The sequence below is a fragment of the Cyrtonyx montezumae genome, unplaced genomic scaffold, assembly GCF_038088225.1.
Source record: "Cyrtonyx montezumae isolate F1298 unplaced genomic scaffold, pur_monq_1.0 scaffold_2, whole genome shotgun sequence".
Taxonomy (NCBI): Eukaryota; Metazoa; Chordata; class Aves; order Galliformes; family Odontophoridae; genus Cyrtonyx; species Cyrtonyx montezumae.
The window spans coordinates 1,390,045-1,402,200 of NW_027071936.1; the positions used below are offsets into that span (position 1 = coordinate 1,390,045).

At 37.7% G+C, this 12,156-nt stretch overlaps 1 protein-coding gene across 1 annotated transcript in view; it reads right to left on the reverse strand.

Annotated features, from left to right (window-relative positions):
* Positions 1-12,156, reverse strand: part of TLL1 (tolloid like 1) — a 114,748-nt gene that overhangs the window by 7,719 nt on the left and 94,873 nt on the right. The window contains exons 16-18 of the mRNA XM_065736220.1: positions 9,817-9,997; positions 3,422-3,547; positions 1,959-2,086 (exon numbers count right to left, since the gene is read on the reverse strand). Of these exons, the coding sequence (XP_065592292.1) occupies positions 1,959-2,086; positions 3,422-3,547; positions 9,817-9,997 (435 nt within the window). The remainder of the gene's footprint in view (positions 1-1,958; positions 2,087-3,421; positions 3,548-9,816; positions 9,998-12,156) is intronic.

Sequence of the window (12,156 nt, forward strand, 5' to 3'; positions counted from 1 at the left end):
GAACTATGAGACACGTATTATTTTTAATCATTTTCTTTTTAGTTATCACTGCAATTCCTAAGCCTTCAGATAGTCTATCTTATGCTGGGCCACACAAAGGAAAACAGAAAAAAAAATAGCAAGTCTGTTGAGTCTAGCTATGGAGTCTAGAAATTATAAGTAGAATCAAAGAAAATTTATTTAAAAGGAAACACAAATCTAATATTTTTAAGCATTCTGAGATAATCTTCATTGTTTCTCTTTCTTCAGAGATCAGTTCCTAGCTACGGATTATGGACAGACTTGAAAGAGAAGAGCTAACACAAACTTCCACTCTACCATTCACTGTCAGCAGCATTCACAAATAACTTAATAAATTTGGAAATATAATTAAATCACACCTGGCCTTTCCTGGGACAAATACTTTTGAATATCTGCTCCTCCACCATTACAGTCTCCACTTTAATGTCTTGTTAGTGGAAACGGTGTTACGTACAGTTTCTGAACAGCCAGCCTTTCTATCTATAGCACTTACTGAGTAGACACGTTGGTGGCACTTATGGATATCTGCCTGAATGGGACACTTGAGTCTGTCTCTTATAAACATCCGGCTGATTAGCTTAAGAAAATTTCCCTCTGATACATATATTTTCAAAGCTATCTTTATCTGCATATTTCATTTAAAAATTCAAAAGTACACTCCTATTTTTTTCTTTGGCTTCTTAATTACTCCAAACGCTTAAGTTTACCCTTCTCAGGAAGGGACTTCAGTGATTATCTGAGTGAGACAAGACAGCCCCCTCAGAAAATGAAACACAGCCTCACAACACACACACTTTTTTAGCATAAAAAAAATAAATCAATTCTCGTTTAATTTGGCTAAGTAAATTGTGAGGAGTAAACCTGAACACAGGATGGAACCCTAAGGAAAAAAATAGTAGAAGCATTGCCTTGAAATTGTTAATATGACATTTTGCTGCACTAGACAGATTTTAAAGATCATATATATACAGAATTTAGTAGAATTTATACTAAATCCATATATAAAAGTGGGCTTCGGGCTGTAAATTGTGGGGCTGTTTTTACAAATTTTACTTAGCAAAATTTACTAAAAAAAAAAAAATCAGTAAAATTCTCTTGGCTTTATTTTCCAATTTCACTGGCAAAAGATCATTTGAAGTACTTTTCTTTTAGAAGAGAAAAGAGCTGAAAAAAGCTTTTATAATAACATGCCCCTGTGAGTGTCTGACTGGCTTTTGCTTATGCAGATGGGATGAAATGCTGTTCAAAGTCGGTAGTAAGGAAGGACATCTGAAACAAGAACCAGTTTTTCACCCTTGGAGCGGATGGATCACGCACCACTTGCTCCATCCCCTCCTACTCTGCAGGAACGTATTAACCTTTTTAATTCTGGAGAACTGGAATGGAGAAATGACCTCACATCAGCACCAGTAACAGGTGTGATGGCAGTGCTTAAGCTCAGGAGTTGCTGAGTGGCAATATCCCATTCATCCCCACAACAATTTAGGCTTCTGTTTCCTTAAAGCAGACACATATCTCTTCTTGTGTTTACTGGCTCCAAAATTTCTGATACATCAATTTCTCTCTCCATTTGCTCATGTAACACGTTCACATTGCTAAGAGCTTCACCTGAACATGTCATTGCAAATAATGGTTGCTTTTTTGTTTCTCCCGAGTATTATTGTAGCACGTCTGCTTATTGTTTTAATACCTGTGAGAATTACACTCTGCACATGCATGCGAGCATCACTTCTTCAGAACTCAAAACCCCTATTTCGGATGAGTGGAAGAAGTGGAACAATGGGAGGAATTCCTTCACTGTTGAACAAAGGAGTCATTTGCTACAGGTAGTGTAGAGAGAGCTACGTGGCTCGCCCCTAAGTTCTCTGGGCCGAGCTCAGAGCATACAAGCCCCACGGGCCGGTCCATGCCCTTGGCTTTGTGCAGATGCTACTCACCAATTTGACCCTCTGCCCGGGGGTGGCACTGATTTCCCAGGTGCACTCCTTTCTGCTGGGATACTTGTCGGGCCAGTTGGGACTCGTAACGATGCCACTGGGGCTGTGGATCTTCTGTTCACACTCAGCTGTGCCAATAGTGAGAGCATCAATTAGTCTGGGAGTTCTGTATTCAGAGGTAGCCAGAAAAGTACACTGTTTGTCAGGCGACTCACTGAACTGAAAGAATCATTAGGAACACAGCTGAACATCCTCCCCGAGTGTGAAGGATCACATTCCTCCCCTTTGACAAACACTTTATGTCAATTAATCTGTCATGCTTTGATTTGTGAAATGTATGCTGTTATTTACATATTTACATCAAAATCGTAATCCATTGTAAACACGTGCAAACTATGTATTCAAATACAGTCAAATGTTCTACTCTTTCCCCCATTCTGCTTGCAAATAAGCATGACAATCCACAACAGATATCTTGCTTTCTTCTCACAAGTTTTCATCTTGCAACTACAGAGCAAGCAGCTACAGAACAACCTAACACAGAGTCACTAGGGAAAAATATATTACTGCTAAGCCTGAATTCTCACTACGTACCAAGACCAGTTGTGTCATTCATATCAAAACTGAATCCAGAAGTGCATCTCTCAATAAATAAAAAACCTAATGCCTGCTTCATCTCTTTTTGTATTTGTTTTTTTAACAATCTCAATTTTTTTTTAAATAAACATCAGAGAATTATTTAACAAGAATCTTCCAGAAGAGGCAAGTCCCATTGCAAAATCGGGGATAACACAAATGATTTACAAATGAGACACGCTAGAAAACAGCCTTGAAAAATTACAGAGGCTTAAAGGATATTACACACTTAAGGTTCATTTGCAGGTAATCTAAAGTCTACTGAAGCCACCAAGCCTATCTTTGCTTGGAGGTAGTCACAGCTTCAGACAGAAAATAGGAAGAAAGACGCATAGAGACTCGAGTGGATATTTAGATTGTCTGAATACGTCCCTCAAAATAAACCCTGAATGGTGTCTCATGATGGCAGATACAACAGCAGCCTAAACGTGAGGAGGCTCACAGCCAGTGATGGGAACAAATGACAGCTTTATCAGGCTCCTCCAAAAACTCTGTCCCTTTGTTTTATATCATGTTAGATTAATATCCTGTTACAACTCTAAATGCTCTACACTTAACAGTACTATTAAAGGTAGCATTCTCTGCTGAAGTTGAGTGGTTATTAATTCCAAATTTTCTAAACCTACAGAACCTCAAACTCAGATGCACAAATGCTAAGGGTGGAGGGAGTGAGGGACCAGGGGAAGGGGATCAAACCCAATAAAACCCAGATATCTAAGCATGCAAGACACTATTTAAATCTTCTTTTTTTTTTCCCCGGAAAGAGAGCTGTCAAAATCTTGCTGAAAGAATTGTATCATCTACTGTCCAAATAACGTGCAACTTACCCTCCTTGCAGTCATGCTTGTTTTCGTGTAGCACAAATCCATTCCGGCACTGGCAAACATAGCTTCCTACTGTGTTGATGCACTCGTGCTGGCAACCACCGTTGTCCTTCGAACACTCATCCTTATCTAAGAAATACACGACAAGAATGGGTGAGCAGACAGAAGAAGAGCTTGTTCTCAAAAAGAAAAGGGTTTAGGGCAGACTTTGAGGTCAGAAGGGGAAAACTAAGGCATAGTCATTCTTCTCGGTTTTGTGCTACCTTACTTCTACCTGCTCATCGCTTCTCCTACAGCATGGAGCAAACGTTCTGTCTCATCTTTGTTAGAAGTGAGGGATAGATCCCTGGGAAGGGGAATGCTAGTAAATCAAAGAAGCTGCACCAAAGGAGAGAGTAACCACCATTTACTTCTTCAAGTGTTCTATCTGGTAAAGATTTCATAAATATTTTGGCCAGAGCTTTATTTTGGTAAACAACAGGAGTGCAATTTATGACCAACATAAGGTATTCCAGCTCTATGCAAATTCCACAGTTAAATAGAGGTGTGTAGAAAGGCAGACGGAGGCCGAAGAAGGCCTCAAGCTCTGCATGTTTAAGATGTAAGAAAAGAATGAGTTAACATAATGTTTCTGAATAAGTTGCTTTTTCTTTCCAACAGAGTGGCAGCGTGCTTTACTTTAAACGAATCTGGACAATACAGAATATCTTGAAAAGAAAAACATTTCATTGAAAAGCATACAAGAGAAACTGGCATTAATTATTTCAAGGAGATCTACAATACAGCATGCGGTTGTGTTTATTAACATATAATCCCTAAAAAGAACTTTTAGTGTGTTAGAAGTAAAGCAGAGAGTAGGGGAGGAAATATGACCTGCATTAAACAGCTAAAAATTCGTTGCATGGAAAAAAGCCAAACTAGATTAACAGGCTGTCATTCAAGCAAGAAGCCTCAGCTGCTACTCTCCTATGTCATTCAGCTGTTGTCATTTTAGTAGAGGCCAGTCCATTTGAGACAGGGAGACTGCTCTGGATGCGTGTATATATATACACATACACACATATATACATACACATGCACACTCATATGTATATAGCTATATTTATATACATTTATATAGTATAAAATCTGACCAATAAAAATATATACAATATTATTATGTGTGCATATATACACAAATGTTTACACACAACGGTACCTTACAAACTCTGCCTTTTCAACGTACAAAATAGAGAAGGAAAACGTGCAAAGGAATAATGGTCATTCCAGATGTCCATTTATTGCAGGGCTGGAATGTATAGTATGTGTTCCCTTCAGCCTTGTGTGCCTCGGAAAGCAACAGTGAGTGTTATCTCTGAACAAGGTAACACGCGATGCTTCAGACTTCAGTAGGCACAACAAGAATTTCTATAGATTACAAACATTGTAGATAATTTAAGTCTCTTTTGTCACCTTACTTATGTATTTTCCTGTTTTACTGTCACTTGTGTTCAGTAGCACAATAAAGTAAACCTGCATTATAGTTACGTACACATCAGCTTTATCTGCCAAAATGTATGCAACACTTGACTCGCCGACTTGCAGGTGTTACAGTAAAGATCAGTTTCTACTTTTAATACACGATGCCGATGCAGAAAAATCCTGTTAGTCTAACCTAAGCATCTACTACATTTTTGCCCTGTAATTCTCAAATCTGTTCACACTGAAAGATCTTGAAAGCTTCCTGTAGATGTGAACTGAAGATTAAGAAGCAGCAGAAAATGTGTGCTGCTCCCTGAGTATAGCGTGTATGCACTTTGCAATGCAAGTCTCAAACGGAGGCAGTAATCTACTTCATTTCAAACAAAACTTTTAATCTTCCATCTTTGCAAAAGCAAGCACTATCACAAATGAATCCCATGTTGAAAATGAAGGACAGTAACAAGCAAATGAGAAATCAGATGTATTACGAAGAAAATTCTTCAATATTTCCCCACCTATGGTATTAGTTTGCAGTTTTCTGCCAAAGTTACATAATAAATGAAAGGCAAGCTCAAAATGCATTCAAGTTTTATTTTCAAATACACAGTACGTATGCAAATTCTCAATAAAAGCCCTCTCCATTTTCACCTTCCATCAAAGTGTGAAAATAGAGAAAAGTGTTTTAACATTCAAGAGCTCCGTAAATAATCTATTAGAGATGAGTGCAGAAAAAAACAGTCCTGAGTTGGACTTCTTCAGAGATGAAATTGATATAAACCATGGACAGAAGGTAGAAAAGAGAAATTTTGGAACATATCTGAACCACAGTAATTATTTGTAGATGGTTAATCAAGGATGCAACTGTTGAACAAGCTTTCCTCACACTTCATAATTTGGAACAGATTTTCTGTCAAACTGATTGCCCAGTTTTAAAAATTCATGAAAAAGAAAAAACAACAATTAGTCTGTATTAGTTACAGGAACAAATGTTTTGCCACGTAAAAACAAAGCCATTTGTTATGCTGACAGATGGAAATGAGTTTCCCGGTTCTGAATGGATACTTTCTTTCTTCTCTCGTTTCAGTACTCAGAATAGGGAAAGATCCATTCCCAACAAAATGTTAGATTGAAATCATTCAGAGGACAAATGGTCGTACCTCTGAGACCCTCAGAGGCCACCAGTCTGTGAATAATACGTACTCGGCCTGAAGGGACCTGTATCAAGTCCTTGCAAGATTCGAAAACAAAAATTTTCTCTTTGCAGGTAGTTTCCTTGTCTGTGGAAAAACAAAACAAAACAAAAAAAACGTACCAGGATGGCACCAGAGATGAGTTTGTGCTCCAGAACAAACCTGCTCAAGGCTAGAAACATCCTAGCTTCCTCTTCTTAACTGATCACTGAATCAAAGTCCCCAAATTCATTTTTATATTACCTCAGTAACCACACTGTGAATGGCCAGGTGAAAAATCACATGCGTTTAGAACACAGGAGTAACTCTAAAACTGTGAGAAAGAAAGAGGGGAGAGAGAGGAAGAGAGGACAGAAGAGAGGAAGCTTTTTGTTCAGAAGCCAATTCCAAAAAGATTTGTGTGACAGTATTAGAAAATGAGTACGTCATAACTTCCTAGTTTCTCCTCAATATCCAGGAAACTAATTGTAATCATAACATTCTCTTTGTTGGGTAGCTGGATGCTGCAATGGCTACCAAGTAAGCTTTTTTCAGATCTGTCTCATCAAACTTAAATTCTACAGAATGTTAAAAAAAAATAATAATAATTCTCACTTTCCCATAGCACCTGGCTGGCTGTTAACACCAGTTTACAGCCAAATAAGCAATTATATGTCTTCTTATATCAACAAAAATAGCTTCCTAGTGCAGGTCATTTTTGTGCCCTGTGTCACTGTTTGCTTTCACAGTTTATCGCATTGGTTTTCAATCACCCAAAAACTGCTTTCTGTCATCCGAGCTGGAGCTGGGCCATATTTCCTCAACTATAGCCATGGCTGCAGAATTCATTACTGAAAGAGTTGCAAAAAAAACCTTTCTTGGTCGTGCTTGAGGAACAGATCACTGTTCTTAATCTTCATGCGGATTTTATTTATCTAACTCCCTTCTGCTGAGCTTTGTGGAGTGAATAGACTGCAAGATGCAGTGTTTGACTCATTACTGATTGTTTCATGGGGAACAGTTTCACAGCTAAATGTTAATAAATACTTACATTAGGAGTCTTCTAGTAGGCATCCTATACAGCAAGAACTAACTTTAAGCATTTTTCTGTACATCAAATTCTAAACGTACTTCTTTCTGAAGACAAGTTTATAAAAAGTCAGAAAAAAACACATGGTCAGCTGAACAGTGATCAGCTATTAACTCCCAAAAGTCAAAATCAGTAAGATGAAGTCTCTAGTCCACGCTTAATTAATGGATGAATAGCACATTATTATTCATATTAAGGAATTTGGGGATAAGAAAAAGCTATTATTTTCTGACAGCCACAAGTGTTGTGTCCAATGAATTACTCTGAGATTAAAGCCCTTGTTTGAGCTTCGAGTTCAAAGTTTGACTTGTCCCAAGCATTACAAAGTTTCTGTTTTGGTCGAGAAATGCTGACAAAAGAGGAAAGTCAGGTAACATCTAAGAACAGAATCTTCTAGAAGCGATAACCAGAAAAGTTGAGGAAGAATAAGAAGAAAATATGGGGTGCCTGAACTTGTGAAATGAAAGCAGAGATTGCAGCAGAAATGCACTGTGAAGCATGCACTGCATTTTCACACTCACAGACTCAAAGGCTGTTTACATGAGGGTATGTTTCTTTGCAAAGCATTAGACATATTCTATGCCCAGCACTCATTTCTACTCTTTAAAAAAACCCAACACATTAGTTCAGACTTAGCCCTGGCTAATGGATTTATTCTGGCAATCAATTGAACCATTTAAAACTTATCATTTTTAGATTAGTAAGACAAATCTGCTTTCATCCAGGGACAAAACAATAGTATTTCATTCTGAACTGAGAGACAATGGAAACAGTTCCGAAGGATTACAGCATGAGGCTTTGAATTGTGTGAATTAGAGCCCAGTCCTTCCCAAGTGTACAGCAGTTAGCTGAGTTCTTTCTAGAACACATTCATAATATTGTTTACATGATAAAAAAAAAGCTTAAAAAGCAAAAACAAACAAAAAACAGTGAAAATAAAGATGTAGGTGAATTTACACGTCTTGTTCAGCATGTCCACAAACTAATTCCTGAACAGCAGTGCTGACAAATTACAGAGCTGTAATTGCCAAATTTACCTGTCATAGGTTTATAGATATTGAACTACGTGACAAGGTTACTTTGTCAGCTGCTTTTTAGACCTGGAACACCAATGTTTTACTGTAAAAATACTTACTGCAAAAAGCCCATAATACTGTTAGTGTTAGAATGCCTGTTGTCACTCCCAAGTCTACATGAAATGACAAGCTGTGTAGATGCTTCTATGAGGAAGCTCTGCTGTGTGCTTATACATATTGACTACAAATACTGAGTAAACCTTGACAGTCTTTTAGAGAATTATTCAGGCTGGAAAAGACCTTCAACATCAAGTCCAACCTCCTGTTAATGCAAAGTATCATTTAAAACTACATAAAAGGCAATACCACATGTAAAGACAGATCTGGATGACTGTGACCACAGAAATGTGATGGCTAGGATAACATTATACTCTCCAAAGCTAAAGAAGTAGAGAAAATAATTTCCTCATATAAGAGAAATCCCTTTCTTCCATTCTGCTTCAGAAAAGAAAACATCAAAGAAGTCATAATGGGAGAACACTGGAAGCTTGGTTGTCTTTTTTTTTTGACAGTTACTTTCCCTAATTTCCATTCCTTATGCTCCCTTATCACTCATGTGGCATGCTGATTTGTATCACCCTAGTAGAGCTAACCGGTGCAATACCACTTACATGACAGCTTGGCTGAAGCATGTTAGTGAACAAACCCTACTAACAGTGACTGGTAATACATTTTTTTACGTGCTAAATGCAATCAGGATTTTTCAGATTCGGATTTTCAACAGCTACAGGGAAAGTTTAAAAATGCAGCAAATGCAAATCCCTGATGCTTCTGGATTGCTTCCAGTTTTCAGAGAGGGAATTGCTGTGTTGTTTTGTTTTACGTGACATAACATAGCTAGGTGTACGTGTGAACAGAAAAAGCATGATGCAAAATCATGCTACTAACACAAATTATTATTCTGCCACAGCCAGATTATCATAATCTAGTCTCGGTATGTAATTGCAAAGACCACTGCTGTGCAAACCTGCCCACTGATTTCACCAGTACACGTTCTTCAACAATATGAACTGACAGCTCTGATCTGCCCCAGAGAACTTAGAGTCCAATAAAGATAGACAAATTTTTGGCAACTAGTAAGATCTGGGTTTTTTTTGCAAAATATTAAGAAGTGCAAAGTTTGGCAAGAAAGAACCCAAAGCACTAAGCAAATGTTCTATCACAAGGTAGTAATTTTATAACTCGTGCAACATATTAAGAGACCTGAGTGGACAAAAAGGCAGGAGTACACAGCATGTAACTCGTATCACATCACAAATGGTATGTGGAAAAAAATGAGCAACAGTATCGGGGAGAAAAGAAATCTTAACAGCAATTTAGGAAAACATTAGATTTCCTTGCTTCCTCTTATCTTACAAAGCTTTTTTTTAAACTCCTTTGCTATTTAAATGTATGAATGTGCATTCTACGTATTTTCTACCAAATGCAGACGTTACAAATCTTAAGAAAGAAAAGTTAATTATACTTTTGCAAACAAAACAAAACTGCAGTGAAAATTATGACCAAGGGACCGCTCGCTTTCACACAAAATACAATATTAACTTCACCCAGGCAGAGCGTGCCCAGAGGCACTCACAGGCACACAAGAGTGATTTTCTATACCTGAAAAGAAGTGTGCCTTGAAGCCTTTTTTTGACACGGTGTTGTCAGACCTGAACTCAATTCGCATGTTGTTGTACTGTGAGGTGATAACTTCAGGCACTTCCGTACCGCAGAATTTACCGTGTAGTTTAGAGTCAGAAGAAAGGCCACTGCGAATCTCCACGTAATCATATTTGCACACCTGGAAAAAGAGAGGTCTTTATTTTGTTTTAGCTGAACAAAGGAAAAGCATGAAATGACTCGCAAATGCAAGAGCTTCAAATACTATATACCACTTAGTATTGTCCCAAGTTTTCCTGAGTCTGAAAACATTTGTAAATGCTTACAGCCGTTCACCGATATTACGTGAGCATATTTAAGGTCAATAAGACAGAGTGGTCATACATTTATATACAAAATTCTATAACCTTTTTCCACCATCTCTCTTAGGTATCTCAATTTTAAAATGCTTAAAATAGCGATTAACTCTAAAAAGTGAAAATATCAGTATTAGACTAAAATCTAGAAATATTCACCCCACAAATTTACAACTATCTTTTTGCAACAAGCCAAGTACCCTAAACCTACAAACATTTTACAGTTTGCTCCTCAGAAATTAAAAAACAACAACAAAAACCAACAAAAAAAACCCGTGATCACTTAGGAACTTACAAGATAGGTTTTTACCACACTGTTTTGCCATGAGCGGAATGACCTAGCTGTATATGTCCCTTTTTCTGGACTAGATGGCCTTTAATGGTTTCCTCCAACTCAAATGATTCTATGATTCCATAGATGGAATGATTCATCTACTCATGAATATATAAATCTGTGCTATTATCCCTACAGACGTAGCGTAGCTATAATTCAGAGAGCTAATGCATGTGGTTTTCACTGAACAGTTAAAAATACAATAAAATGATGTAATAGAAAGCCTTACGCAAGGCCTACTGCTCATGATAATACATTCAATGCATAATCCCTTGGTCAACATAAAGCCTTCCACCCAAAAACTTGTAAGCTTCTTAGGCTCAACTGTCAATCAATAAATCAAAAATGTCCCAGTTGCCTGCAATGAATAGCCTAAGAGAAAACAGTGGCCAGGAGGATTCATAACGAGCTTAGACTGTCTGTTAAATCTAGGTTGTATGTGATAGATCACAATTTATAGTCATAAAAGAAATGTTGAACACATACTTATTCAATTCAAGGAACGAAGATATATATAACCTGAGTTTCTGTTATAAGTTGATTTATATTAATTATAAGGTATATCATAATAATGCCTACTGTTTGCAAATAGAATTTCAAATGTACACCAGTGATGAACTTTGATGCTTTTATAGGTTTAGATTAAAAATGCAATGTCATTTGAGACTAGTCTAACTTCCTTTTTGCAGCCCCATATAAAATACAAATGAAATAGAAAGCTAATAGCAAAATATTTTCTTTTTTCAATTTTATGGAAAAATGGAAATGCAAGAATAGTTTATAGTTGTAATATTGGTAGTCTGTGGAGCTCCTAAAGCAACAAAATAAGAGCATTTGCTAAATGTTTGCAGGTAGACATTAAGTCTGTGCTCAGAATATGTTCGAATGTCCCACATATTACACATGTTTCTTCGGATTTCCATGGATAACTTATAAAAATAATAATGCTATTAAAGAATACAAAGCTGAAGTGAATTTAGTACCGCTGGAGAGGGTAAAAAAAAAAAAAAGGCTATAAACAATAAAAAACTTCAATGTATGTCTTCATATCTACAGAGTCTGCATGTCCTTCACAACCTTAGAAAACAGTACCTGGCTTCCAAATCTGGCTAAAGTATCAAGAAATTGCAGAAAAAATGTTATAAGTGTAGCAGGGGAATTCGATGGCATGACAGAGCCATGCCTAGGAGGCAGAGCAGAGGCTAAACACTGCAACCCATACTCCTAGATGCCCAATAAGCCCTGCAACATGCCCACTGTTTCGTCTGAAGCAAGCTCTCCCCACGTGGGGATCTCTGCTCTGTCCCTCTCCCCAGGGATGAGAAAGGCTTCAGTTAGACGGTTCTGCTCGGTGGGTGCCACCTCCAGCAAGTGCTACATGCTTCTGGTCTGCACCAACGAGATGCTTGGAAAGTGACTTGATTTAGTAGTTGGGTAGGGATAGTGATAGGAGGATGGTTGGACTAGATGATCTTGTAGGTCCTTTCCAACCTTACGAACCTATGAACCTATGAGTCCAGCCCGGTGGTGGAAGCTGGCACGTGACTTGCTCCTAACAGAGCCTCGGGCAGAAGCAGTTGTGCTGTAATTTTTTTTAAAGTACACTGACTAAGTAGACCCAATCCAGAGTCACTCAGAGAAAAATGCCAT